Source organism: Sus scrofa, chromosome X, assembly GCF_000003025.6.
Source record: "Sus scrofa isolate TJ Tabasco breed Duroc chromosome X, Sscrofa11.1, whole genome shotgun sequence".
Lineage (NCBI taxonomy): Eukaryota > Metazoa > Chordata > Mammalia > Artiodactyla > Suidae > Sus > Sus scrofa.
In genome coordinates, this window is record NC_010461.5 from 47,255,829 (window position 1) to 47,283,365 (window position 27,537).

General features: G+C 46.7%; 1 protein-coding gene across 1 annotated transcript in view; it reads left to right on the top strand.

Moving 5' to 3' along the window:
- GNL3L (G protein nucleolar 3 like) overlaps nt 639–27,537 on the top strand; it is a 28,054-nt gene continuing 1,155 nt past the window's right edge. The window contains exons 1-15 of the mRNA XM_005673659.3: nt 639–792; nt 2,985–3,052; nt 9,797–9,837; nt 10,791–10,898; nt 12,213–12,329; nt 13,633–13,716; nt 13,868–14,003; nt 15,096–15,199; nt 17,150–17,294; nt 19,271–19,358; nt 19,863–20,037; nt 20,122–20,264; nt 20,842–20,978; nt 23,034–23,161; nt 26,897–27,116. Of these exons, the coding sequence (XP_005673716.1) occupies nt 3,034–3,052; nt 9,797–9,837; nt 10,791–10,898; nt 12,213–12,329; nt 13,633–13,716; nt 13,868–14,003; nt 15,096–15,199; nt 17,150–17,294; nt 19,271–19,358; nt 19,863–20,037; nt 20,122–20,264; nt 20,842–20,978; nt 23,034–23,161; nt 26,897–27,116 (1,645 nt within the window). The 5' untranslated portion in view covers nt 639–792; nt 2,985–3,033. The remainder of the gene's footprint in view (nt 793–2,984; nt 3,053–9,796; nt 9,838–10,790; nt 10,899–12,212; nt 12,330–13,632; nt 13,717–13,867; nt 14,004–15,095; nt 15,200–17,149; nt 17,295–19,270; nt 19,359–19,862; nt 20,038–20,121; nt 20,265–20,841; nt 20,979–23,033; nt 23,162–26,896; nt 27,117–27,537) is intronic.

A 27,537-nucleotide genomic window follows, 5' to 3' on the forward strand; every position in this document is an offset into this window, starting at 1 on the left:
GGGGAGACCTTATTCGCCAGCCAGGTCTGGAGCTCCCTGAGATGGCTTCTGAAGAAACCCTTACTTGCCCCTACTCCAGAGATATAAATCCAGCTTCTCCTGCAGAGGCTGCTCTGAGGCCTAAGGGAAGGAGGGAGGAGGGGAAGAAGGCAAAAGAGTGGGAGAGGCTTCCAGCTGTTTGGTTCCTGTGTCTGGCCGTGGATCTACTGCAGAAAGAGCTGGGAGTGGCTTCTTCAAGCTTTGTCTGGGACCCTGCAAGCCGGAAGGGTTTCTGGGAGCAGCTAACCCAGTCACTTCAGGTGGGAATACTCAGCAAAACATGTGATCCAGGCGGCCATTTTCTCACACCCTGCCAGTCGCCATCTTCCACTGTAGACAAAGGCACCGACCCCCCACCCTTGTCTGATGCGGTCCTGGCGATCACTTGGTTACTAAGATTCGAGAACACACATATTTAAGCCCAGACACAGGCCCGCAGACAAGACTTGGCTTATAAGTAGCTTATATGGCCACACAAGCCAACCGCCGCTTCCCTCTCCCGCCTGCCGGCCTCCCCACTCAGCTATTTCCTTACCTAACCAGGCGGCCGGGAGGTGGGGCTAGTGCGGCCGCGCAGAAGGGATGGGCGTGCGCCAGCCGTCAATCCGAAGCCCCACCCCCGGAGGCGCTGGGCGGAAGGAGTCTGCGCCGCGAGGCTGGGATCCGGAAGTCGGAGCCTCGCGGCAGCAGCGCAGCTTCTGGCCCGTCAGGGTTGCGCTGTCTTCTCCACTCGGATCTCCGCCGGAAGCGGAGGTAAGAGACGACTCTCTTTTTTTCGTGGGGAGTGCTCTCCCAGCCAGCTGCGCAGAAAGGATCATCTATTTGGGGTGCAAGCAAAGGTGCCCTCTGCTCTTTAATAGAGAGGTAAAGAGTGGCGTTCCTTCCAGGGTAGAAGGGCCCAGATGAGGGACAGGGATTGCTCCGCACGTGGACAGGCGCCCAAATGCATTCTTGCGGGGTAGGGGGCATCGACCCACTCCACCTAGACAAGTGTAGACCCCTGGACACACTGTATGGAGAGTTACAGACCCCGCTTGTGTGGAGTACCCGCCTCATTTTTAGAATACTGAGGCTCCATTCCCCACTCTCCCTGTGTAGACAGGCGTGGATACCATAAAGGTGTGGCGATGTCAGCCCCATTCGTATAGAGAGACACATTTCCCTCCTCATGAGGGTGAAAGACGCAGATTTATACCGGCGCTGAGGCACACAGATTCACCTCTGCGCACCTTCCCTTAGGACCGAAGTTCTGATTTATTTACTCGCACCCTCGCCCGACCACCAGCTCAGAAACTTTTAATATACAGAGGAGTGAGCCTCCTTTCCTTACCGTCGAAACCTAGAGACCTCCCTGCCTCGCCTCCGTGTAACTAATTGACTAATGCCCCGCCCCTGCTCCTGCAGAGGTGGTAGACCACCGCTCCCTATGTGGTTGGAGGCACAAGCCTCCGTCCACGGAGAACTATGTAGATTTACCCCTCCTAGGTTGGAATGAGACCCCGTTGTGGAAAATCAGACCTGACCACCCTCCCCAGGCTCTGGCTTACTAAATTTGTAAAGGCTTGACCCACCAAAAATGCCCCGCAGCAAACAGCAACAGATCTTAACCCACGAAGGGACAGTCAGAACTGCTTCTCCTGGGGCCTCCAGAATAGAGGGGCTCAGATTTGATCTTTTTAGGTAGACACAGATCATCCCTCCTCTCCCCCTTTCCCCAAGGATTTAGCATCACCAGCTGTGGAAAAGGGAATAGAAAGGTATAGCCTTGCAATGTTGAGAGGCAGTGACATCATTGATCACCCCACAGTGTGTGCATATATGGACACCCTCCTTTATCCAAGGTAGAGGAGCTCAGATCTTTTTCTCTCTAGCCAGAAAAAACAAACAGGACTCCCTGCTCCCCTAGTGTAAGGGCCATTCCACTGAATTTATAGCTGTATTCCCCCTTCCCACATGGAGAGAACCAGAGGTCCTATTTCTTTCAATATTAGCACACTGCTGACTTCAGCCCACATGCAAGATAAGCAGATTGTGCTCATCCCATCTCCATGGAAGAGTCTGGAATAGCCCACTGCAGGCAGAGTGCAAACCCCATTCATAGAAGTTTGCATAATTGCCCTTTTGTTAGTATGGCACTAATGTCACCTTGTAGTGGAGCTAGGTATAATCAGTCCCATCCCATGGCCCTCCCCAAGGTAAAGAGACTCAGAACTCCCTCTCATTTCCCTGCCACACAGAACTTCTCTCCCATGCAGCAGAGATGCACACAGCCATTGTGGCAGATTCTCCATTTCCTCTGTATCCTGGAATAGAGTGACAAAAGGCATCCTGTTCCCTTCCCCCCAGTCGCCAAGGAACAGACCTCACCTATACATGCAGATGCAGTTTTTTCCCTCTCTCCCCCAAGATTTTGCATGGGCCTCAGTCCACATAGGCATAGATAAAAAGCCCTATTCGGAGGTTCCTTTTCCCCAGGGTAGATTCCTGAGATACGTCTTTCTTCCCCACTTCCAGGGTAGATGAGACTAGAACCCTCTATTTGGGGAAGAGAGATACTGTTAATACCCTGTGTAGGAATAGCTTGTCCTTGCATATCCCTCTTCTCTTAGAGTAGAAGGGTTTAGTGCTAGTCCTTTCCTTATCTGGAGTATATAACCCTATAGGGTAGAGAATTGAGGATCAAGGATCCCATCCGCTGCATTGAGGCACTGACTCCACCCAGGTAGAGAGGTTTAGTCCTAGCCTTTCTTTGAGTAGTGTGATTGTACTCAGTCATAACAGGCACCAGCTCCAGTACAGCCCCTTCTCCCAATTCCTGTAATTGTTAGTGTTTCCTTATTATGTTCTTTAACATTTTATTTTGCCTTCAGGGGGCTCAGGAGGGGGCTTGTAGCTTTGTGGTTCCCCTCTCTGTCTTCAAATTGGTTCTCCTTCCATTTTGACAGGAAACAAAAGCCTGGAGATTTGAATCTACCTGCTTTCAAGCTAGTCATCATGATGAAACTTAGGCACAGTGAGTTTCTTTTAACCACTTCTTCCCAATCCCAAACCTAAATGAATATTCATAGTATTTCATGGCCGCTTTTAAAAATTCCCTAGTATGGGAGCTCATGTTGTGGCTCAGTGGGTTAAGGACCCAGTCTTATCTCTGTGAGGATTCAGGTTCCATCCCTCGCCTCGCTCAGGCGGTTAAGAATCCTGCGTTGCCGAAAGCTGCAGCGTAGGTCACAGGTACAGCTCATATCCGGTGTTGCCGTGCCTGTGGCATAGGCTGGCAGCTACAGCTCAGATTTGACCCCTGGCCTGGCAACTTCCATATACTGCAGGTGCAGCCATAAAAAGAAAAAAAAAATAAAATGAAAATCACCCAGTATGTACCAGCTCATTCAGTCTGTCTTTTACATATGGTATTATTGTTGTCTTCCAACTTCCTTCTGAGGTAGTGCTCCCCTTATCCTCCATACCCATTTTATAGATAAGGAAACTGAGGCTCAGCAAAGTTAAGTGACTTGATCAAGAGACTGCAGGTGAATAGCAGTAAATACCATAGCACACTGCCTATAACCTTAACACAACCTAGCATTTTTCTTTATTTTTCTTATATTTTCTTTATAAGTTGGTATCATAACTTGTACCAATGGTTAAGAGCATGGGCTCTGGAGCCAGACTGAGTTTGAATCTCACCTCTTCCATTTACTAGTTGTGAGACCTTGGGCAAGTTGCTTAACTTCAGCAGTCTCCTTAAATAAAAAACGGGGGAATGGGGGGGGGTAATAATAGTGACTACTTAATGATGTATTAGTGTTTGCCTGACAGTGTTATTATGAGGACTTAATGACCTAAAATAGGTAGTATAGTTAGAATAGTGCCTGGCACATTATGAGCATTCTGTAAGTACTGGCTTAAAAGATTCAGCCTTTATTTCGCTTTGGAATTTAGTCCCTCAGAGGATGCATACACTGTCCTGTCACTAAATTATTGTCTGACCTCTCTTGAGCTTTGGGTTTTTCTTACCTATAAAACAGACAGTGTGGACAAATTGCTGTTCTTTCTACCCTCTGCCCTCAAGATTCTTTTCCTTTCCTTCTCATTCTTTTTTTTTTTTTTTGTCTTTTTAGGGCCACACCCTTAGCATATGGAGGTTCCCAGGCTAGGGGTCTAATTGGAGCTACAGCTGCCGGCCTATGCCACAGCTGCAACACCAGATCTGAGCCTCGTCTGAGACCTACACCACAGCTCACGGCAATGCCGGATCCTTAACCCACTGAGCGAGGCCAGGGATTGAATTGGCAACCTCGTGGTTCCTAGTTGGATTCGTTTCCACTGCGCCATGACAGGAACTCCTCCTTCTAATTTTTTAACTGGATAACTCTTGCTTATTTTTCAGTTTTCAACTTATACATCGCTCATCCTGTGAATCCTTTCTGTTAACCTCTTCCCTTAGTTTCCACTTGTCTGTGCACTCACAGGAACTGGGACTATTGACACTGTATGCTTGGGTCTGTCTCTTCACTACTCTGTTAACTTCTCACTCACGTCTGGTTCATCTTCGTGTCCAAAGGACCCAGGCATAGCTGTTTGCCAGGCACTAGAATGTCTCAGTTAGTAGTGCTAACTCAAATCCCCCTCCTCCCACCACAATGCTTACAGCCTAGAGGGAGAAGACATGTGATACATGGACTCTTCCTTATAAGAGGGGAGGCAAGGACAATAGGGCAGTTCTGGTTCTGTGCTTCCCGGCCTTTCTCCTGCATAGTCTAAACAGAAAATGATAACATTTAGATATCACACTGGGTAGACTGGATGAGAATTTTGTAACCCAGTGGCTTTGCCTATGTAGGGCCCTGTGGAAAAAAAATTCATTTATTTTAATCAAAAATTTCATCAAGAATCTGACTGATTATGTCAATACCAAAGCAAAAAATCATTTTTTAAGCAACACAAGAAAAGTAACCAAAATTAGTTTTACTCTATTTAAGAACATCAAATACCAGATAATAATAGAATTACTGATAATGATGGAAAAGACAGTAATTAGCTGGTTAAATAGAGTATATGCATACAAAGAAACCCTGATAGTTAAAAAAAATGAGGAAATCTTATATAGAAAGACTGTATTGTATGGAAAAACTGTTAGATGAAGAGAAAAAAGCAAGTTGCTGGCAGGAGTACATAGTATATCAGCCTTCTTTGGCGGAAAGTGGGGGGAATTTGCATTTGCATAAAGAGACCGGAGGATGCACAATAAGCTAATAATGTGATCAGAGTTCAGAGTTCTCTTGTGACACAGTGGGTTAAGGATCCAGCGTTGCCACTGCAGCAGCTTGGGTCCATGCTGTGGTGAGGGTTTGATTCCTGGCCCTGGAACTTCTGCATATTGCAAGTTGGCCAAAAAATGAATAAATAGTAAAGTGGCTTCTTGTAGGGACTGCAGTAGCTAGGGACAAGTGTGGGAGGGTGACCTCAAAATACATGGTTTTAATCTGGAACCATATGACTGTATTACTTGTTAAAGAACAATCATATACACTATGTTAGTGTGAAAATGGTGAACATTAAATAGGAAAACTTTATATGCACCTACAAAACAAAGACTTCATTGGTAGATTGCAGCTAAACTATTGATCAGACTAACTAGCATGATTGCAGTGGAAGAATCGGGAGGTGCTGCATGGTGCAGCTGCCTACCCTGGGCTAGCGATACCTTGAACCCAAATGGTAATAATGATTAAGTCTGGGAAGGTTATTGACAAGCTCTCCAAAGTGTGTTCAAATACAGTTCCAACTGTTGTACATTTTTGAATGGTTATTTAAAAGGGGGGTGTAGGAGTTCCCTTGTGGCACTGTGGGTTAAGGATCTGGTGTCATTGCAGTGGCCTGGGTCACTGCTGTGGCAAGGGTTCAGTCCCTGCCCCTGGAACTTCCACATGCTGTGAGCGTGGCCGAAAGAAAGAAGGAAAGAAAGGAAACTTTCCAACTATTAAAAAAAAGGAGGGTGTGTTTTATCATTTAAAAGATTTATAACCATCAGTGCTTGATGGCACAAGTGTGTAATCCACTGTAGTGACAGATTATGGAATGTAAGCTGCTCAGGGAGGGAGATAGAGTGGGTATTGAATAAAGAAGAGAGTAACATCAGTGTTTCTGGAAGTCTCTAGGAATTTGAGTAGATGAACTTGAAGATAGTTGAGAGGGGTGTATGAGACTGCTTTCCGAAGTACAGGCAGTCACAGATGATGATCACAGATGTCACCGTGGCAGTGAGTAGGCAGGTGGCTGTATGGAAGGCGGTCCCTGGAGGTGAGGATGGTGAGGAAGTGACAAGTGACCAGGTGATTACTGATGTTTCCCAGGTTGAATATGGCAGGAGTTGGGTTGAAAGTAAAGCTGTGAGTCAGGTGCTTCAATAAATGAAGAAAAAGTGACTTGTAGGTGACAGGCGTAGCAGCAATCTCAAAAACAACAGGATTTCCCCCCCTCTATCCCTGCTGCCACACACACTTTTTTTTTTTTTTTTTTGGGTCACTCTCGAGGCATGCAGAAGTTCCTGGGCTAGGGATTGAACCCACACCACAGCAATGACCTGAGCCACTGCGGTGACAACACCGGATCCTTAACCTGCTGAGCCAAACTAGAACTCCCCTCCTCTGCACGTTTTTAACAAGAAGGAGAAATTCATTTGGCAATGGTGAGTTGGGCCTCTTCCTACTGGCCCCAAGGTACTCATGTTCATATAAAACAGTAGCCACCTTTCCAGAGCCCTGCAGGTGAATCATTGTCCTTAGGGAAGAGCTAAGTCTCTATTAAAGCAAGAAGTTGGGAGATTGGGAGTATTTAGAGGATAGGAGGTAGAGTCAGTGCTAGGCTGGGTGTACAGGCATGTAGTGAGGTAAGAGTATAGGAGATGATAGGTGAATGGAGAGATCCATCTTTGAGTATTGATGTGACAGTTGGTGGATGAAGAAAATCCTTCAAGGTAGTTATTGAGCAAGAACAGGAACCTGGGTCTGGCTGGCTAAAAAATGGTAGCTTTTTTCTCTCTGAAGCTATTAAAAGAAACAATAACAAGGGGCTTCTGGGTGTTGCAGTGTAAGTGAGTGGTGACTGCATCACTACCTTCTTCCCCACTTCTCTCCCCTTCCTTTTCCTCTCTGAAGCAGATGTTTTTCCCCTAAGTGATGTATTTTCTTTCATCGAGTGCCTGTATTCAGTGCAGGCCCTCATTTTCCGGGGAAGTTAGGCAGATGGAAATTGTTGAGTAAAATGGCTAGACCTGGTTCATTCCAAACCTCACATTCTTTTCATTGCAGCATGAGTACTTTGGAATAAAAGGAGGCTTGGGATTTGATTTTTTTGTTGTTGTTGTTACAGGGAAATTCTACCCATTCACATTCATTATGATAACTAATATGTTTGGTTTAATCTCTACCATCTTATTTTTTTTTCTTTTTAAGGCCGCACCTGCAGCATGTGGAGGTTCCCAGGCTAGGAGTTGAATCGGAGCTCTAGCTGCTGGCCTGATCTGAGCTGCGCCTGCGACCTACACCACAGCTCACGGCAACGCCAGATCCCTAACCCATTGAGCGAGGCCAGGGATCAAACCTGCAACCTCATGGTTCCTACTCAGATTCGTTCCTGCTGCGCCACAACAGGAACTCCTCTACCATCTGATTTTATATTTCTTTTTTAAAAAATTAAAAAAAATTATTTTGTCTTTTTATGCTGCACCTGTGGCACATGGAGGTTCCCAGGCTAGGGGTCCAATCGGAGCTGTAGCTGCCCGCCTACGCCACAGCCACAGCACCACCAGATCCGAGCTGTCTGCGATCTACACCACAGCTCACAGCAACACTGGATCCTTAACCTACTGAGCAAGGCGAGGGATCGAACCCACAACCTCATGGTTCCTAGTTGGATTCATTTCCGCTGTGCCACGAAGGGAACTCCTGATTTTGTATTTCTTGTTTGTTTCTTCTTAGTCCCTTATTTATTTCATTTTAAAAAGCCAAACAAATTTTAGAAGAATTCCTTCACCTGTAATTATATAGGTAGTTACATTCATGTATATATGAAACATAACTAAGTTTCTCTATCCCTTTACCAAGAATAAATAATAACTACTTTTATTTTACTCTTCCAAAACGAGGCCTTTAGCATGGTTTTATGCTTTTGCTTTTCTAACCACAATTGCTTGATTCCTGGATTTTGTTGAATAATTTGATATTTCAGTTCTATTTCCTTATAATATGCTTCCTGGAATTTAAAAATACTTTCTTAGTATGTGTTATACTTCTTAGCCACACTACTAGCATTATCTTAATGGATTTCTTGCCTACCATTATTTGTTTCCTTTAGCTTGAAATCTTTTTGTTTTGGGGGTGGGGGACATCCATGGCATGTGGAAGTTCCTAGGCCAGGGATCAAATCTGAGCTGCAGCTATGACCTACCCCACAGCTGTGGCAGTGCCAGATCCTTAACCTGCTGTGCTGGGAAGGGGATAGAACTTGTGCCACCTCAGAGACAATGCCGGGTCCTTAACCAGCTGTGCCATAGCAGGAACTCCTTTTTTGTTAATCTTGATGCTCCATGAACCTTTCTAGTCTGAAGCTTCAAGCCTGTTTTCAACTTTGGAAACTTTTATCTATTATTTAAAAAAATAATTGCTTCTCCACTCATATCTTTTTCAGGATCTCCTTTTATTTAGATACTAGTTTTGCTGAGTCCATTCTCCATTTTCTCTTTTTACTCATAATTTCCATTTCTTTGGATTTTTGTTCTCTTTTGAGCAAGTTTTTCCGTGATCTTCTAGCTTATTAATTTGGTTGTTAGTGTTGGATCTTCTGTTTTTCACTATATCTATTGAATTTTTATTCAGTATCAAGTTTGGGGAATCTTTCTCACACAGTTCCTTTGAAGTATTTTCTTGAATCTACTTAAGAATTTGCAGTAGTATTTGAATGCTCTGTTTCCTACATTGACTCTACTTTGGTATGAATCGCCTGATGTGATTAGGGTGCCCTTTCTCTGTCTGGTAATCTCAAGCTGCTCCTGTATTTGTTTGTAGTATGTATCCCGAACTTCTAGGATAACCCCCCCCCCCGTAGGAATTCCTTTAGCCCCTTTTTAAATGGTGAGAATTAAGGGAAGCCATACTTTCTGAGGGGCCAGCTGTGAAGGGGATGGCAGGTAGGACTTCTCATTGAAGAGGGGAGAGGCCTCTTAAGTGTCTGGGCTTCATTAGGGCATAGTTGTAGAAGGTGAGCTCTCTCCTCCTTGTATCAAAGGGAGGCTGCAGTTTAGCTGAGTCAGGCACGTTCCTTTGGAGGCAATGGCACGAGCAGGGTCAGCAGGAAGGGGCAATTCTCTCCCCCTGTGCTGAGGGCATGTAACCTGACTTAGCTTAGTAGGGACTCCAGATCACCTACTCATGCTGCCAGCCCCCCAACTCCAGCCTGGTGCCAAAATTGTTGAGCTGCCCCAGCTAGAGGTTGGGGAAGAGAGGAGTGAGAAGCACAGGTTCAGGTTGCTCTCTTCACAGATTCCCTTAAGAACTGCTTCACTTTGCACTGAATACCCGAAACATATCCAGTACCTCCTCTGAACACTGTTGCTGCCAGCTCCATATCTGTCTTGTGTGAGGCCTAGACAGACATAGTCTCCGAGGCTTCCTTAGGTTCCCAGTGTGGCGTGACCTAGATTAAGGTTTCAACAAATGTTGGATAGGTTGATGATTTTTTTTATTTGTTTGTTTTGTAGAAAATAAAAAGCCAGGTAAAGGTTCCAAAGGCTGCAAGAAGGTAAGTTGGTTCTACCCTCAGGTAAGGTATACTCTTTGGGGGTAAGGTCAGGAATAGGTTACTTGCCCTAGAAGAGCCCCACAAAGCCAGTAGGTGTTGAATGACTCCAGACAGAGCACCGCATTTGAATCAGCATAGCTGGCTTTCCCTCCCTCTCTGGGTGTCTTCAGCAGAGAATCAGCAGCATTTATTAAGTTCTTACCACAAACCATACACTGCTTTGTGCTTGGTTTACCTTGGTAAGGATGCCATTGTCCCATTTTTTTAGATGAAGAAACTGAACCTCAGTGAGAAAGTTCCTAAGTTCCAGGTAGCACAGCTAAGACTTGAGTCTGTCTTATTCCCAAGTCCCTATCGCTCATGAGGAGGAGGGAGGCTCAAATAGTTTTTGGCCCTAGCTCCTGGATCTCCTAGCTTAGAAAGTTGTATACAAGTAGGACTTGGCCTAGAGCAATAATTCTCAAATTTTAGCATGGTTAAAGTGCTCAAATTTTCACCAGCCCTCCAGAATCACCTGTAGGGTTGGTTAAAACACAGATTGCTGGGCTCTACCCCTGAATTTCTGATTCTGTAGGTCTGTCTTGGTATCTGATAATTGGTGTTTCTAACAAGTTACCAGGTAGTGCTACGACTGTTGTTCCTGGGGTGAACTTGGAGAACTACTTAGCATTCCCTTGGCCTTTACTTGGGAAATCTTTCTAGTTCCCACTGACCCCTACCACCTTTCTGGGGTCCTTCACTTAGTCCAAGCCTGGCTAGGGTAGGAAGGGTCTCTCTAGTCATATGGGCAGACCTCCGGTGACAGAGCTCTTTTTGTTTGCATCTCTCCTCCTTTGCCCCGCAACTACACTTCTGAGTAGCTTTAACACCACTCCCCCCATCCTGGGAAGGGTGATTTTCATGAGTTCATTGTTAGCTCTGTTCATTTTTTCCCCCTCGTATGTGGTGACCAGCCTGCAAAGCAGAATGGAAAGAAAGCAGCCTCCAAAGTGACCTCTGCTCCCCAGTTTGTTCACTCCAGTGATCATGCCAATCGAGAGGCTGAATTAAAGAAGAAGAGGGTAAGCCCTGGAGTTCTACTGCGGTGCAGCAGGTTAAGGATCTGGTGTTGTCACCACAGTGGCTCAGGTCACTGCTCTGGTGCTTGCTTGGCCAAAAAAAAAAAAAAAAAAAAAAAACCACCAACAAAAAAACCCCACAAAAGAGTGTAAGCCCTTTCTTTACCTTAGGGGAGAGAGAGGGTTTGGCTTGACTGCCAGGTCCACAGAGTAAGGCAAAGGTCAGGAATTCCCACTGTGGTATAGTGGGTTAATGATTCAGTTTATCTTTGCGGAGGTGCCAGTTCAATCCCTGGCCCAGTGCAGTGGGTTAAAGATCCAGCATATGCCAAGGGGGTGGCTGAAAAGGAAAAAAAAAACCAAAAACAAAGAAAGGCAAAGGCCAGAATTGTTAGGGTTGTCAAGGCTTTTTGTAGAAGGGGGAAGAGAGGGCAATTGGCTTGATACTTGATTTGGCATCTCCATTTGCTCACCTCCCAACCTCCTAGCCCATTGCTGTCTGGTTTATGTTCTCACTGCACCCACTGCTGGAATGATCCCTGCTAACCTCACCAGCACATGCTCTGACATCCCTAATCTTATTCAGATTCTCAGCATTTGAGACCATGCTTTCTTTGAAACACTCTCACTTCAATTTTCCTATCATCTCACTCTCTGGGATGTCCTTCTTTCTCTTCTACAATCTCTTTTACTTCTCTTTAAATGATGGAGCATCCCATTTCCTTGTTTTCTTTTCCTCTCTGGTCTTAAGTGGTTTGCTCTGTCTAGAACATATTCTCTCTCGACTTCACATATCTTCTTTGTTTCTTTTTTTTCCTTTTCTTTTTTCTTTTTAGGGCCCCACCCACAGCCTATGGAAGTTCCTGGGCTAAGGGTTGAATCAGAGCTGCAGCTGCTGGCATACACCACAGCCAAAGAAATGTGGGGATCTGTGCCACGTCTATGACCCACACTGCAGCTTGAGGCAATGCTGGATCCTTATCCCACTGATCAAGGCCAGGGATCAAACCCACATCCTCATGGATACTAGTCAGGTTCTTAACCCACTGAGTCACAACGGGAATTCCCATCAGCTTCACATACCTTCCTTGGAATAGTCTCTGCCACACTTTCCCTTCCTTCATCTCTTTCTTTTTCTCAAACTCCTTATCTATTGCTGTCACATATGCCCAAAGTCTGTATCCCTGTTTCTCCACCTGTGTCGTATCACACTGTTTTCTTTCTCTGTCACCAGTACCCTGTTACTCTTGGTCTTCCATCCCTCCCTCAGGCTGCAGACCTAGTCAGCTACAGGTCTGATGTGTGTTCACTTGTTAGGTTGAGGAGATGAGGGAGAAGCAGCAGGCTGCCCGGGAGCAAGAGAGACACAGACGCAGGACCATCGAGAGCTACTGTCAGGATGTCCTGCGACGCCAAGAGGAGTTTGAGCGCAAGGTAAGAGTCTTTGCCTCTTGGTAGGACTGGTGTGGGTTTGTGCAAAAAGATCTTTTGCTATTGCTCTATGAAAGGGAAAAGGAAAGGGTGTGAGATTGTTAGAGGGAGAGTAGAGAATCAGTGCAGAGAAGATGGAAAACGGTGGGGACAGGGAGAAAAGGTGAGAAGGAGGTGAAGAGCCATTTTTAGCTTTTTCTGTGATCATACATCTCTGGATAGGTTAACTCTTCCAAGCTGGAACCAAAAGACTGGGGAGTGGGAGTGGGGAGGTGTTGGCCTAGGGAATAGTGGGACAGGAAGAGTAAGAATGTGAGGGGAGGAGTTCCCGTCATGGCGCAGTGGTTAACGAATCCGACTAGGAACCATGAGGTTGCGGGTTCGGTCCCTGCCCTTGCTCAGTGGGTTAACGATCCGGCGTTGCCGTGAGCTGTGGTGTAGGTTGCAGACGCGGCTCGGATCCCACATTGCTGTGGCTCTGGCGTAGGCCGGTGGCTACAGCTCCGATTCAACCCCTGGCCTGGGAACCTCCATATGCTGCGGGAGCGGCCCAAGAAATAGCAGCAACAACAACAACAACAACAAAAGACAAAAAAAAAAAAACAAAAAGAATGTGAGGGGAAAGTTGAGAGAGTAGTCATCTTCTTTCTAGGACTTCTTACTGCTTTACTGGCATATATTCTTGTCTCACAGAATATGCACTTTTTTTTGGGGGGGGGTCTTTTTAGGGCTGCAGGTTTTGGCATGTGGAAGTTCCGAGGCAGGGATCTAATTGGAGCTACAGCTGCAGGCCTAAGCCACAACCACAGCAAGGCCAGATCCCAGCAGCGTCTTCAACGTGCACCACAGCTCTCAGTAATGCTGGATCCTTAACCCAATGAGCAGGGCCAGGGATTGAACCCGTGTCCTCATGGATACTTGTCGGGTTTGTTACCGCTGAGCCACAATGGGAACTCCTCAAAGTCCCTTTTCTAATGTTAAGTACACATTTTGCTTTCTCCATCCCACGTTCTCCATAGATGGTTTTTCTTACTTACACCTCCCTCTTACACTCCTCCCTTACACACACAGGTGCACATTCAGGCCTCTAGCTGATGCTTGAACACACACTTACAAATAGGCACACGTGGTCCATGTGGATCTATGCTTTCTTCTTCTAGTTCCTGACTTTGTTGGCTGTTCAAAGCTATTCTTTAGTGAGATGGGACTCCCATGGCTCTCCCAGCCTGCCATGATTTCCATAGATGGCTCTCACCCTCTTTGCTCCCCTGCACCATTCTCTCTCTCTTTCTCTTTTTTCCTTTAGGAGGAAGTTTTGCAGGAGTTAAATATGTTTCCTCAACTGGATGATGAGGCCACAAGGAAGGCTTATTATAAGGAGTTCCGTAAGGTATGGGGGGTCCATTTCTTAAGGCTCCTTTAGGGAGGGCACCAATCCAGTCCCATCTCCTCTTCAAAAGATGGAGACATTTTCTTTCATGAGCCTATTGATTGCTACCCAGTTCTTTCCTTACCTTCATCTTCCATTTTTTGCCCTGCAGGTGGTGGAATACTCTGATGTAATTCTAGAAGTCCTGGATGCCAGAGACCCATTGGGCTGCCGCTGCTTCCAAATGGAGGAGGCTGTCCTGGGGGCAGAAGGCAACAAGAAGCTGGTCCTGGTCTTGAACAAGATTGGTGGGTGTTGGACGATTGGCTAAGACAGGGTAGGGGCCAGGCCTTCTTGAAAAATTAGCTCAGACCAGCCCCTGAGACCCAGCAACTCAATGGTATTTGTAACAGTTGTGCAAGGTAGGAATTCTTGTTCCAGTTTTTAAGGCCAGGCATTTGAGAGGTGAAGTCACTTGTCTAAACACACACACATGATATAGCAGAAGTTAGGGATGGAGTTAGAGCCTGTCTGCCTCTCAGTCCTTTGTTTTTGCCATTTTGAACTTTATCTGTGCTGACCAACCCTGGTGAGTTTCTGTCTCCTCCACAATGAAACCCAGATACTAGGACAGAAGAGCACACGGGCTTAGGAGTCACTCAAGTCTGGGTCTCATCTCAGTTGTGCTGTCTGTTTTTTCTGGGATCTTGAACAAGTTGTGTCACCTGAGAGCTTCTTTCTGTTCCTCTAGCTGTAAAATGGGCTCTGATCGTCCTAACCGCACAGGGTTGTTGTGAAAATTAATAGTAAAGTGCTTGGTACACACATGGCCAGTACTTCATAAATGGTAGCCCTTCTTGTCTTCTTCTCAAAGTTATCCTTGACATTTGGTACAACCTAGAATGATCCATGGAGGGGGATGGAGAGCATAGTCTTTGGGAGGTGTCTGGCACCCTGGACCTCCTGGCCTGGAAGGAAGGCATCTGGAATAGTTTATCCATTTTCCTTAAGGAAACAGAAGTCTCCTCAGGGAGGGCCAACTGGTCCCCTAGATTAGATTGTCCTTTTTTTTTTCTTTCTTTTTTGGCTGCCCTGAGGCATATGGAAGTTCCTGGGCCAGGGATCATATCCAAGCTGCAGTTGCGACCTATGCTGCAGCTGCGGCAACAGTGGATCCTTTAACCCACTGCGCTGGGCCGGGGATCAAACCTGCACAGCAGAAATTCCTAGACTGTCCTTTTAAACTATAACCTGGGGACTGGATGGAGACTGGCAGGGCCAGAGAGATATCTTTTGGTAGGAGGTGGGGTCAAGCCTTGGGTGTGGGTGTCTGCATCTCTGGAATGAGCCATCCAAGTGATGTTCTCCTTACCAGTCCTGTCTGTTCCTATTTTCCCCAGACCTGGTCCCCAAGGAGGTTGTGGAGAAGTGGCTGGATTACTTGAGGAATGAGCTGCCAACCGTGGCTTTCAAGGCCAGCACCCAGCATCAGGTCAAAAACCTGGTAAGCTGGGGCCAGGGGCATCTAGCCTTTTTCAGGGTAGCCTGGGGCTAAACTGATTTCTAATTATATCATTAACATAGTGTTTTCAATATACAATATTAAAGTATACAGAAATATTAGTTGCTTCTAGGGACAAAAACTAGGTCCTGGAGAGTATTTTTCAGTTTTGCACCAGGTGTAAAACTTATTGATTAGAAATTGACATGACATTGTAAATCAACTATAATAAATTAAAAAAAAACCTTACTGATTAAAAAAGGAAATAGGAAGGAGTTCTCTTGTGGCACAGTGGGTTAAGGATCCTGCATTGTCACTGGAGTAGCTTGGGTCACTGCTGTGGTGTGGGTTTGATCCCTGGCCCAGGAACTTCCACATGCTGCAGGCACAGCCGCTCCCCCACCAAAAAAAGTAGAAAAAATAAAAAACAATTACAGTTGACTCGAACTAAACGGAGATTAAGGGACATCCACCTTCTGCATCATCAGTGGAAAATCTGTGTATAAATTATAGTTGGTCCTCTGTATCTGTGGTTCTGCCACTACAGATTCAACCAACTGCAGACCATGTAGTACTAAGGTATATATTAGTGAAAAAAATTTATATTTAAGCCACCCTCCAAACCCATGTTACTCAAAAGTCAGCTGTATAGGTGAAACTTAAATATCCTTTCACCGGTACCCCTAATCCAGTCTCCTTTATCCACACCCAGAGGGAATTACCATTGTTAGTTTTGTGTGTATCCTTCCAGATGTTTTTCTGTGCCTTATATTACATGTGGAGATATGTGTGTGCGTGTGTGTAAAGAGAAAATAGTGTTTGGGGATATTATATATGTCATCCTGTGGTTTCTGTTTTTGTTTTTTTTTTTTCCTTGGAGGTCTTTCTATAGAGTTCTACCTTTCTGGCAGTAAATAAAATTTGTTTCCAATTTTTAAAAAATTATTATAACCAGTACTACAACACATACCCTTACACATGTCTTCTTGGCCAGTGGTCAAGTGTGTAGGTTGGGTACTGAGAGGTGGAGTGGCTGGGTCATAGGCTTTGTGCATTTTACAATTTTCCTAGACACTGACAAATCACTCCCTAACCACCCTGGTTCCTCCACCTGTCCCCACTAGTGGCTGTACTGATTTATCTTCCCGCTAATGGGGTAGATGAATGTGTGAGAGGACCTATTTCCCCTTCACCCTTGTTATCCGTCATTAAACATTTAAATCTTTGTTCATGTGGGAGAAACATATCTCTTTTATATATTTTTTGGCCTTTTTGATGGCAAAAATGTGAAGCATCCTTTTCTAATATTTTCTTTCATTTGTATTCCACTTTAAGGATATATCTCCTTAACCTCTTTCTTATTAATAGATAGGTAGGTCAATTCCTATTTTACAGCATCATGGTGGATAAGTAAGGACAGAGGAAGGGATGAAAGGGCATTCTGGGCAGGAATAAGGAGATGGAGGTTGAAATAGCCTTGTCCTGTGTGAGGAATCAAGGAATGATAGGCTTTATGTGGGTAGGCACTATCTCTTCCTTCCATAGAAGGAGGAGGAGGGAAGGGACTGTCTCCATTGTGCAGACGAGGTTCACTGAGGCCTAGAGAAGGGGGAGCAGGATGCCTGTGAGAGGCAGAACTCGGAACTCAAACTTGGCCTGTCTGAAAGCCAGGATACTATTCCTGCCCCTGCTGAGGGAGGCAAGGGACATGTGTGTCTAGGCAGAGGTAGAGACAGAAAAGACTAGAAGATGCAAAGTCAGTGGAAAAATAGGTTTTATGGAAGGAGGGAAATGGCAGGTGTTCGGGGCCTATGTGAGAAGCTCTCCGCTTCAGTCTGGTGGTCTTGGTGATCACAGGGAAGCTGTCCTGAAAGTTTCCCTGAGAAATGGGAATCTGGGCTCAGACCACATCTCCCACCTGATGCCTCTTCTGCAATATCCCTCATTTTCCAGAATCGCTGTAGTGTGCCAGTGGAGCAGGCCTCTGAGTCACTACTGAAAAGCAAAGCCTGCTTTGGAGCTGAAAACCTCATGAGGGTTCTGGGGAACTATTGTCGCCTTGGTGAAGTGCACACCCATATCCGTGTGGGTGTTGTGGGTAAGGCCTCGGGAGGTCATGGGGCCTAGGCTTCTTCCTTGTGCAGGGGTTTCACTGGGGGAAAGAATTCTGGAAACTTCATGTTACTTTTTAGCAGGGCAGGGGTTGGGGAGGAGCCATTCAGGAAGGGATTTGTGATTTGTAATTTGGATTGGTGAACCTAGGAAGGCATACTCAGAATCACCACCATGCTCTAAGTGTTAGAATCGTGGACCAAATGCAGGGGGCGGGGCTTGGAGTTGACACCATCTCATCCTGCCAGACCTGTGGGAGGGATGGGTGAACATTTCCCTTTCATAGATATGAACACTGGAGACTAGAGAAGGGAAAGGGACTTGTGGAGCTCCACCCTGACAAGGCAGAGCTGAGGCTCAAACCTGGGGCTGTCTGGAATCCAATGTACCAAAGGAAGGCTGGTTTGAAGGGAATAGGGAAATTGACAGAGGCAGAGATAGACCAGCAGGGAGAGGAAGTGAAGCCAAGAGAAAAAGACAGTGGAGAGAGAGGTGGATACTGAGCAAATGCATAGACACAGAAAAAGATCTGGGAAGCCAAATGGTGGGATTGGTGGAGAATAGAAAGGGAAGACAGATTTGAATGACAGAGGTACCCAGAGAGGGAGATTTGATTGAAAAGACATGTTCAGGGACCTGCAGATAGAGACATAAGAGGGCTAGAGACCCCCGCTATGTAAGTAGAGAGCCAGATGTGCATACCCAAGGAAAGAATGATAGAGCAAGCCATACACAGGGATAGAGAGAGATTCAGAGGGAGGTGCACATAGAAAAAGGCAGGAACAAAGATGCAGACACAAGGGGAATGCATACCCAAACCTATACACACATACAGATTCACCAACACATGTACAGATTGACAAGTGAGGAGACATGTCAGACCCAGAGGAAAATACATACAGACCAGTCCCATCCCACACACTCATCCAGCCTCTTCACCCCGCTTCCCCAAGCCAATAGAGCCATAGAGGGATACATGTGCCCAGATACACTTGACTGACTTTCAGACAGTCACACACCCAGAATCACAGAGAACGATACAGGTCTATGATGAGAGAGATACATATGTATATATAGAGAAATAGAGACAGGATTAGGGAGGCACGGGCAGGAAAAGAGATGAAGTGAAACACGTACACAGGGGCGTACACACAGAGAGAAAAAACAGACTGAGCTGAGAGGGAATTACAAAGAGGCAGAATTGGTAGAGTGGGGAGAACTGGAGAGAAAGGGCAATAGCCAGAAGGAGAGATAGTGAGATAAACTGGCAGAGAAAGAAGTGCTGAGATACACAGAGAAAGAAAGATATGTTAGAGAAAAAGGTGAAATGAGAAAGACAGAAATGGGAAAAGTTTAGAATGAAAACAACCAAGAGACACAAGAAATGTACAGAAACTTCCCCCAACACAGGCACATTTGTGAGAGAGTGGTACATGTGTAAGTTCTAACACACAGCGAAAGAAAATGGTGGGAATGGGAAACCCAGTGAGGAGGAAACAGACAAGGACATCCGTAGAGTGAGAAGTGCTTATAGATGCCCAGAGAAACACACACCACAGGCAGAAAGCTGCTCAGAGATTGACATCTGGAGATGAGCCCCCTCCCCTGTGCCAGGTGAATTACAACACCAGGACAGATAGTTCTATTTCATGCCACTTCCCAAGGTCCACCCTCCATTGGATTGTGTCACAGAGGCCTTGCATAGAGCATTGTTCCTAGCTTGGTTGTAGGTAGGAGTGAGTGCACATCTAGAGAGAGGGACATGTCTAGCCAGTGTACTCACATATGGAGGAAAGAGATAGAAATGTCATGGTGGGGCTTGGTCAGGGCCTGGGACAGGAAGGCAGGAGGCCAGCCAGATTCTGTGTTTGGCTTCCCTGTGGCCTGGCCTCCCACACACAGGCTGTCCCAAGTATTCCTGAGGGCCCTTCCTGCCCTGAGCCATCTGCTGCTCCTTTGTAGGCCTTCCCAATGTTGGGAAGAGCAGCCTGATCAATAGCCTGAAGCGCAGCCGGGCGTGCAGTGTGGGAGCCGTTCCTGGGGTCACCAAGTAAGCACCTGCCTGCTCCTTCACTTCACAGCTCCTTGACCCTGCCATTCCCCCAACTCCCACACCTTCAACCCCTGTCCCTTACCTTGGACCAGCCTCTGACCTTTCCGTGGGTGCGGGAGTCTCGCTAATAGCTCTCATTTACCTGGCACACTTGGGGTGTGGGCTGGTCACCCAGCTGGGTACTTCCTCCCTTAGCTCCTGGAAGCCTCCCAACAACCATGCCTAATTGGGCTCTGATGAGCAGCTCTGCTTTCTAGATGAAGCAACTGAGGCTCAAAGAGTCAGAAGCTTGCCTATGGTCCTGTAGCTCAGTCCCCAGTGGTGGAGGCTAGACTACAGTCAGACCCTACATCTCTCCACATTCATCTGTGTGTCATCCATCTGCCCCTCACCTCTCCTCCCAACTGGGTGCTTGGGGCCTAGAGGATGCCAGACACATCCTCTGCTCCCCACCACCCTGCGATCTCTCTTATCTCCCCTACCCCCTACCTGCCTGCTCAGGTTCATGCAGGAGGTTTACCTAGATAAGTTCATCAGGCTGCTGGATGCCCCAGGCATCGTCCCAGGACCCAACTCAGAGGTTGGCACTATCCTGCGCAACTGTATCCAGGTGCAGAAGCTGGCAGACCCCGTGACCCCGGTGGAGACCATCCTGCAGCGCTGCAACCAGGAGGAGGTACATAGGACTCTTGCTCATGTCCTACCCTGCTTCAAGGGCCCTTCCTTTTTCTTCATGATTTCTCTTCTTCCTCTTCACCAGATTTCCAGCTATTACGGTGTCTCCGGGTTCCAGACCACTGAACACTTTCTGACTGCAGTGGCCCACCGCTTGGGGAAGAAGAAGAAGGGGGGCATATACAGTCAGGAGCAGGCAGCCAAAGCTGTCCTGGCTGACTGGGTGAGGTGAGGAAGGGGCTAGGGGTAAGGGTGAGGCATGCTGGGAGTCAGGCTCCACATAGGGCCTCATCTGTGTTCATTGCAGTGGCGGGGTAGCCGGACTTCCTGGGTCCTGGGACAGGGAAGGCCAAGGCACCAGGTCACGTCCTGCTTAGCAGTTTATTTATGCCCAGTGATTTTCTCGCAACTCAGCCTCTTGTTCAGAAGCTACTGTCTGGGTTTTCTAGTTGACCCTTAGTTTCTGACTTGGGAATTCATTTTCTCTTTGGTCATTTCCTTTTTTTTTGGTTTTTTAGGGCTGCACCTGTGGCACATGGAAGTTCCCAGGCTAGGGGTTGAATCAGAGCTATAGCTACTGGCCTACACTGCAGCCTCAGCAACGCAGGATCTGAGCTACGCTTGCAACCTACACCACAGTTCACAGCAATGCTGGATCCCTGACCTACTGAGCGAGGCCAGGGATTGAACCTGCAACCTTATGGATACTAGTCAGATTCATGTCTGCTGTGCCGCTTTGGGAACTCCCTGGTCATTTGCTCTCTTAATGACATCACCACCAATTTCTTCCCACCTCCCAATGCAGTGGGAAGATCAGCTTCTACACACTCCCACCCTCCACCCACACTCTGCCTACCCATCTCAGCGCTGAGATTGTTAAGGAGATGACTGAGGTCTTCGACATTGAGGATACCGAGCAGGCCAATGAGGACACCATGGAATGTAAGTGTGGACAGGTGAACTGGCCTGCCAAATGCCTGGTCCTACTCTAGTGGAGCCACACAGACCTGACAACAAATCCCACATTTAAAAAAAGTTATAATGATTTTAATTTTTTCCATTAGAGCTGGTCAGATCCCACATTTGACCTCCCCCTGCTGTGGCCCTACTCTGTCTCAGGGGAAATTGATTAACCAGTCTTTTTTTTTTTTTTTTTGTCTTTTTGCTATTTCTTGGGCTGCTCCCGCGGCATATGGAGTTTCCCAGGCTAGGGGTCTAATCGGAGCTGTAGCTGCCAGCCTATGCCAGAGCCACAGCAACGCGGGATCCGAGCCGCGTCTGCAACCTACACCACAGCTCATGGCAACGCCGGATCGTTAACCCACTGAGCAAGGCCAGGGATCGAACCTGCAACCTCATGGTTCCTAGTCGGATTCATTAACCACTGTGCCACGACGGGAACTCCTGATTAACCAGTCTTAAACTTAATGTCTTTTTTCACAGGGGTAGAGAATTGTAATCTGGGTCATGGGGGTGGGAGTACCGGCTGGATGTGGGCTCTTGGTGGATAGGAAAAAAAATCAACAAAGTATCTGGAGTGGGGTGAGGCGCTTTGGAAGTGCGAGGTTCCTTTCCCATCTCTTGAGATCTGGAATGGACTGAGAGTCTCCTCTCAAAAACCCCTTCTCTCATGTTGCCCCAGGCTGTGCTGCAGCCATTGTGTATCCATTCCTAGATTTTTATTTCTACCCCCATTGGCAGCTGAGGCATCTAAAACACAGAAGGGTGATATTTGCTGAATAGTGCATTGTCAGTGGCAGGCAGAGGTGGCATTCAAACTACTTCTTTTGCTCTGTTGTTGAAGACTCTCCCAGCTCAGAGTAGCTACGTGGTTAAAAGAATGCACTGCCTGGATTCAAATTTGAGTTTTTTGGCTAGGTGGTGCTGTGCAAATTCCTTAACCTCCCCATGTCCCATAACATCATCTGTAAAATGGGGACAGTAGTACCCACCTGATAAGATAGTTGTGAAGACTTATTTAATATATAAGATACTTAAAGTGCCTGGCATGTGGTTATTTGATGGAGTACAAAGGTGAGACTTTGAGAAACTCCTGTAGGAAGTTTGATCTCTTTGGGTGCTCTACTATTTGCACCTCTGGTTGATAACTTTTCTTCTCTCTACTCCGCCCAAGAAAAGTGCTTGGTGCTCTCTGGGCCTGTCTGGACGCTGGGGGGGGCAGTGGAGAAAGCCTTGGCTAGCCTGGCTTTTTCTCTTGAGGGCCAATAATTTTTCTTCTCTTGGCCTTTTCATGTGACGAATGAGGACAAGAGGCTTGCCTGCTTCAGAGTATCTTCCCCATGTGGCTTTGGGCAAGTCAGCCCTCTTTCTGAACTTTATTTTTCTATCAAGTGGGAAGTTGGGTGGAATTGGAGGGACAGGTGGGGCTCTGGCACTCAAAGTGCACTTTGGCAAAAGACTGAAGTCCTGAATATTGAGAATAGGGAGAGGTTAGTGGTGAGAGTTTCCTAGTTGCCCTAGTGTTGGATCTTGAAGAGTGATGAGAGATTAGAGGCTCAAGGAAGGGGATGGAGGCCAAGTTTAGAAGAGGTATGAGGGTCATGTGGGCCTAGGGCAATGCGCACATTTGTGGTTTGCAGTGGAGGCCGGCTCTAGGCATGGCACCAGAGCGTTAGGGAGAGAGGCCTGGTCTTAGAGAGGGAATCCCAGTAGCTGCCATTTACGGAGTAGTGTCTCAGGCCAGTGCATTTCAGGCATCCTCTGCTGAGACTCACAGGACCCCTATGTCATAGGGCTTGTGGCATTCTCATTTGCCAGATGAGGAAGCTGAGGAAGACCAGCTCCCAGCAGGCGAGCACCCTACTGCAAAACCCACACCTTTAATCCTTTGTCATGTGGGCTCCCAGCAGGAATAACGGAGCCTTCCCTCTGGACTCCCCTGGGCAGCGTCCGCATATCCTTCCCACTGAGGCCTGACCAGAGGTCTGGGAGCAGGGAAGAGCCAGGGGCCTGACAGTGATATTGTTTGTGTTAAAGGCTTGGCCACTGGAGAATCTGATGAGCTGTTGGGTGACATGGACCCGCTTGAAATGGAGATCAAATGGCTCCATTCTCCAATGGTGAAAATAGCAGATGCCATGGAAAATAAAACCACCGTGTATAAGGTACCTGTTCTCTCTCTTTTTTTTTTTTTTTTCATAGCAACCTTATCCTCTGCCCAGGGCTCTGGGAAATGCTCAGTCCCTTCTGGCTGGCTCTCACAAGGTCTGCTTATAATGCTTGGAGATGTGGGTCATAAAATTCACTTCTGGTGGGCTCCTGGGTGCTTGGCAGGTGCCTTATTTGCCAACCAGTGACAGGTCCAAGGAGGAGGCATACTCTTAAGCAGCTTTCCCAGTCCAGCTCTAGCGCAAAGAACAGGATCCCCATTAATCCACCCAGTTGTTCAAGTTACAAACTTGGGCATCCCTGAATCTTCCTTCTAACTAGTATTTTGGATCTTATACACAGTCAGTCACCAAGCCCTGTGGCTTTTTCCTCCTAAATCTCAAGAGATGCTTTTGGCTTCTTTCTATCCCTGTAACACTAACCTAAGCTTATATTCATCTCTCACCTGGTTTGTAGTGGCCCAATCTGACCATGTCACTTGCCCTTTCATGGCCCCCCAACACCTGCTGGATCAAGTTGATGTTCAATGCTATGACTCTTGGGAGGCTTTTTCAACCTCTTTTTCTGCCAGTACCCCCATCTTTGTCTTTCAGGAGGTCACAGTTTAGTGGTTTCAGCCATAGACATCTACACTGTGATTGATGAGAGACACATAGGCTGGAATTGGGGGCAGAGGTTGGGAAAGCATGGGTCTAAGGGCCCTAACCTATACTACTCATGGGTCAACGAATTCTTCCTGGGGGCCTTGGTGCTTCTGCCACCTTTTGAAGTCTAAGGAAATCTCTGGGCAATGGGGGCAGCAGCCTGTTGGCAGGGGCTCATCCTGGGCGCATGCCAAGACACAAAAGGGTAAGTAAGAGCAGGGTATTTTGGGAAAATCACTAGTGGTCTGAAGTGGCTGGAGTGGGGGTGGAGGCAGGGAAAGATGAATCTGGTGTCAGAGGACAAAAGGCTTTGAGTTTGACTTTAGATGGTGGGTGATAGGTAAACACTGAAAAATGGATCATTTTGAGGGACAGGAAAAGAATTTAAAAATTTTTTCCTATTTTGTTTATTTATAATTTTTTTTTTGTCTTTTTGTCCTCCTAGGGCCACTTCTGTGGCATATGGAGGTTCCCAGGCTAGGGGTCAAATCGGAGCTACAGCTGCCAGCCTACACCACAGCCACAGCAACGAGGGATCCAAGTCACGTCTGCGACCTACACCACAGCTCATGGCAACGCCAGATCCTTAACCCACTGAGCAAGCCCAGGGATCGAACCCGCAACCTCACGGTTCCTAGTCGGATTCGTTAACCACTGAGCCCCGATGGGCACTTATTTACAGTATTTTTTGACTGGGTACATGGTATAAATTTGAAAAGGTAAAGAGTGTGTACAGTGAAAAGCAAATCTCTTGCTTTTCTCTCCTAGCTACCTTGCTCCCTTCTTGGAGGTGGTCACTATTAGCAGGCCTGAGTATCCTTTCAGAGCTTTTCCATCTTTACACACAAACACACACACAACACACACACAAACACACACAAGCAGATAATAGATCAATTTTAATTCAAGTAGTTGCATGCTGTTTGTATTGTTCAGCACATTGCTTATTTCATGTACAGATTCATTTTGCAGATTGTTTCATGTGATTACTTGAAGAGCTGTCCTTCGTTTTTGATGGCCACATAGTGTCTGGGTGGGTTTTGTGATTTTTTTTTTTTTTGGGCTGTGCCTATGGCATGTAGAAATTTCCAGACTAAGGATCAAACCCACACCATAGCAGCAATCCAAGCTGCTGCAGTGACAATACCAGATATCCTTAACCCACTGCACCACAGGAGAACTCCTAGAAGGGAAGCGACAAGGTCAAGTGTTTGTTATTAGAACTATTACTCTGGGAGTTCCCTAGCAGCCTAGCTGTTAAGAATCCAGTTTTTTCACTGCTGTGGCTCAGGTCACTGCTAAGGTGTGGATTTGATCCCTGGCCTGGGAACTTCTGCATGCCTTGGACTCAGAAAAAGAAAAAAAAAAAAGCTATCACTCTGGTGGCTGCAGTAAATACCAAGTCAGAAAGAAAGGAGCCAGAGTGGAATTAGGGAGTCCAGAAAGGAAACTACTACCTGTATTCTGTAAGAGATGATGAGGCCTGCACTGGGGCATTGGTAGGAATCACACCATTTCCATCTTCATAGTTTTGAAAGTTCCCCCAGTGTTTGTAGGAAAATCAGTTTAAAGTTATGTGTTTAATGGAGTTCCCTGGTGGTTCAGTGGGTTAAGGATCTGGTGTCACTGCAGTAGCTCGGGTTGCTGCCGTGGCATGGTTTCAGTCTCCGGCCTGGGAATTTTCCTATGCTGTGGGCATAACCAAAAAAGTTTAAGAAATTAAAGTTATGTGTTTAAGGATTATCCCCTGATATTTCTCACTGAGCCCATTAGCCCTAGAACAAACATATCATTTTCTCTCAGGGACCAGTAGTAGTTCCCTACTCTGTACTACAAGTTCCAGACTCAGGTTCAGGGCCCTGAGTAGGGCCACTCCATCGCACAACTCTGGGAAGTACCATTTAGATATGCTATATTGTGAATGGTGCTCCAGGGTTGTACAGTGTGGTAGCCTTGCCTTTTCCCCGCTCTAGTGTAGCAGATAGTCATACATACAGAATCCTGACTGCTTGAGTTCTAATTTATTCCACTGCTTACTTGCTGTGTGACCTTAGGTACCTCATTTGTCAGAGCATTGTTGCAAGGATTGAATGAGTTAATACATTATGTGTGTGTGAATACATGTATACATATACACAAGCATGTATATGTATGTGCTTGGAAGGGTACCTGGCACATAGCTTTCTGTCAATATTACCATTTACTGCCCACATGTACCTTCTATTCCAGCCAAATAGATACCTTTTTGGGTGCCCAGGTATGCTCTGTGCTTTTCCAGTGTTTAGTCAGGAGTGACCCATCAGCAGAAGTATGTTGACCACCACCACCCCCTCAGCCTCTGTCACTCGTGCTGCATTTCTTTGGTGGGGACTTAGCACATTCTAACTTGTGGTGTGGTTGGTTTTTTCCTCTTTAGTCTGGTAGCTTCCTGAAAATGGAACTGCATCCAACTCATTTCTCCAGCATTTCCCCATTATAGAGCTGGGCATAAAATAGGTGTCAGAACATTTGATAAATTGAGTAAGACTTTGAAGGGTCACTTTGAGCAGAGAATCATTTTAATACCAATTGTCGTTGTCAAGTAATTCTACTTTTTCATTTTATTCTTTTTTATTTTATTTTTTTAAGGCTGCACACATAGCATATGGAGGTTCGCAGGCTAGGAGCTGCAGCTGCCAGCCTACTCCACAGCCACAGAAACATCAGATCTGAGCCAAATCTGTGACCTACACAATAGCTCACGGTAATGCTGGATTCTTAACCCACTGAATGAGGCCAGGGATCGAACCTGCAACCTCATGGTTCCTAGTTGGATTCATTTCGACTGGGCCACGATGGGAACTCTTCATTTTATTCTTATAAAAGCCATGCAAGCTACCCATTTGTCCACTCCTATTTGTTAGACGAACAAATTGTGGCCCAGAGGATAAGTAAGCACCTGCTAGTCTGTGGTGGAGCTAGACTTGAAGCTTAGTCTTGCATGGCTCCAGGCTTCTGTTCTTATGCAAGCCTGTCCCTGCCTCCTTTGCAGAAGTCTTTGGAGGTACTCCAGGGCCCAGACCTCACTGTCGCCCTTTCTTTCCCCAGATTGGAGATCTCACTGGGTATTGTACCAATCCAAACCGTCATCAGATGGGGTGGGCTAAGCGCAATGTGGACCGACACCCCAGAAACAACAGCACAGTGGAAGTCTGCTCAGTGGACCGCCGCCCGATGCTACAGAGAATCATGGAGACAGACCCTCTGCAGCAGGGCCAGGCTCTGGCATCTGCCCTGAAGAATAAGAAGAAGATCCAGAAGCGTACAGGTGGGGGTCCCTGACCACCCCACTGTGCTCCAGAAAGGGCCCACCTAGAGCCTTATTTAGGGGCTTCTGAGTGAGCATTTCCATGTGTCCAACCCCAGGCTAGGGTTGGGGGCAGAAATGGGTTAGGAGGCTCTCCTGCTACCACAGTGGTTCTCAAACTTTAGCTCGTTTTAGAATTGCCTGGAGGGCTTATTGAAACACAGGTTTCTGGGACCTGCTTTCAGAGTTTCTGATTGAGTAGGTTGTCCATGGGGCCTGAGAATTTATGTTTCTAACTTGTTCCCCATTAGTGCTGATGTTGCTCCTCTGGGGACCACACTTGGAGGACCACTGGCCTAGTCTTATATATCAAATAGCCATTTATTTATCAGCTGCTTCTAATTCCTTTCATTCCCCCAGTCACCCAGGCCTCCCCCCAGAG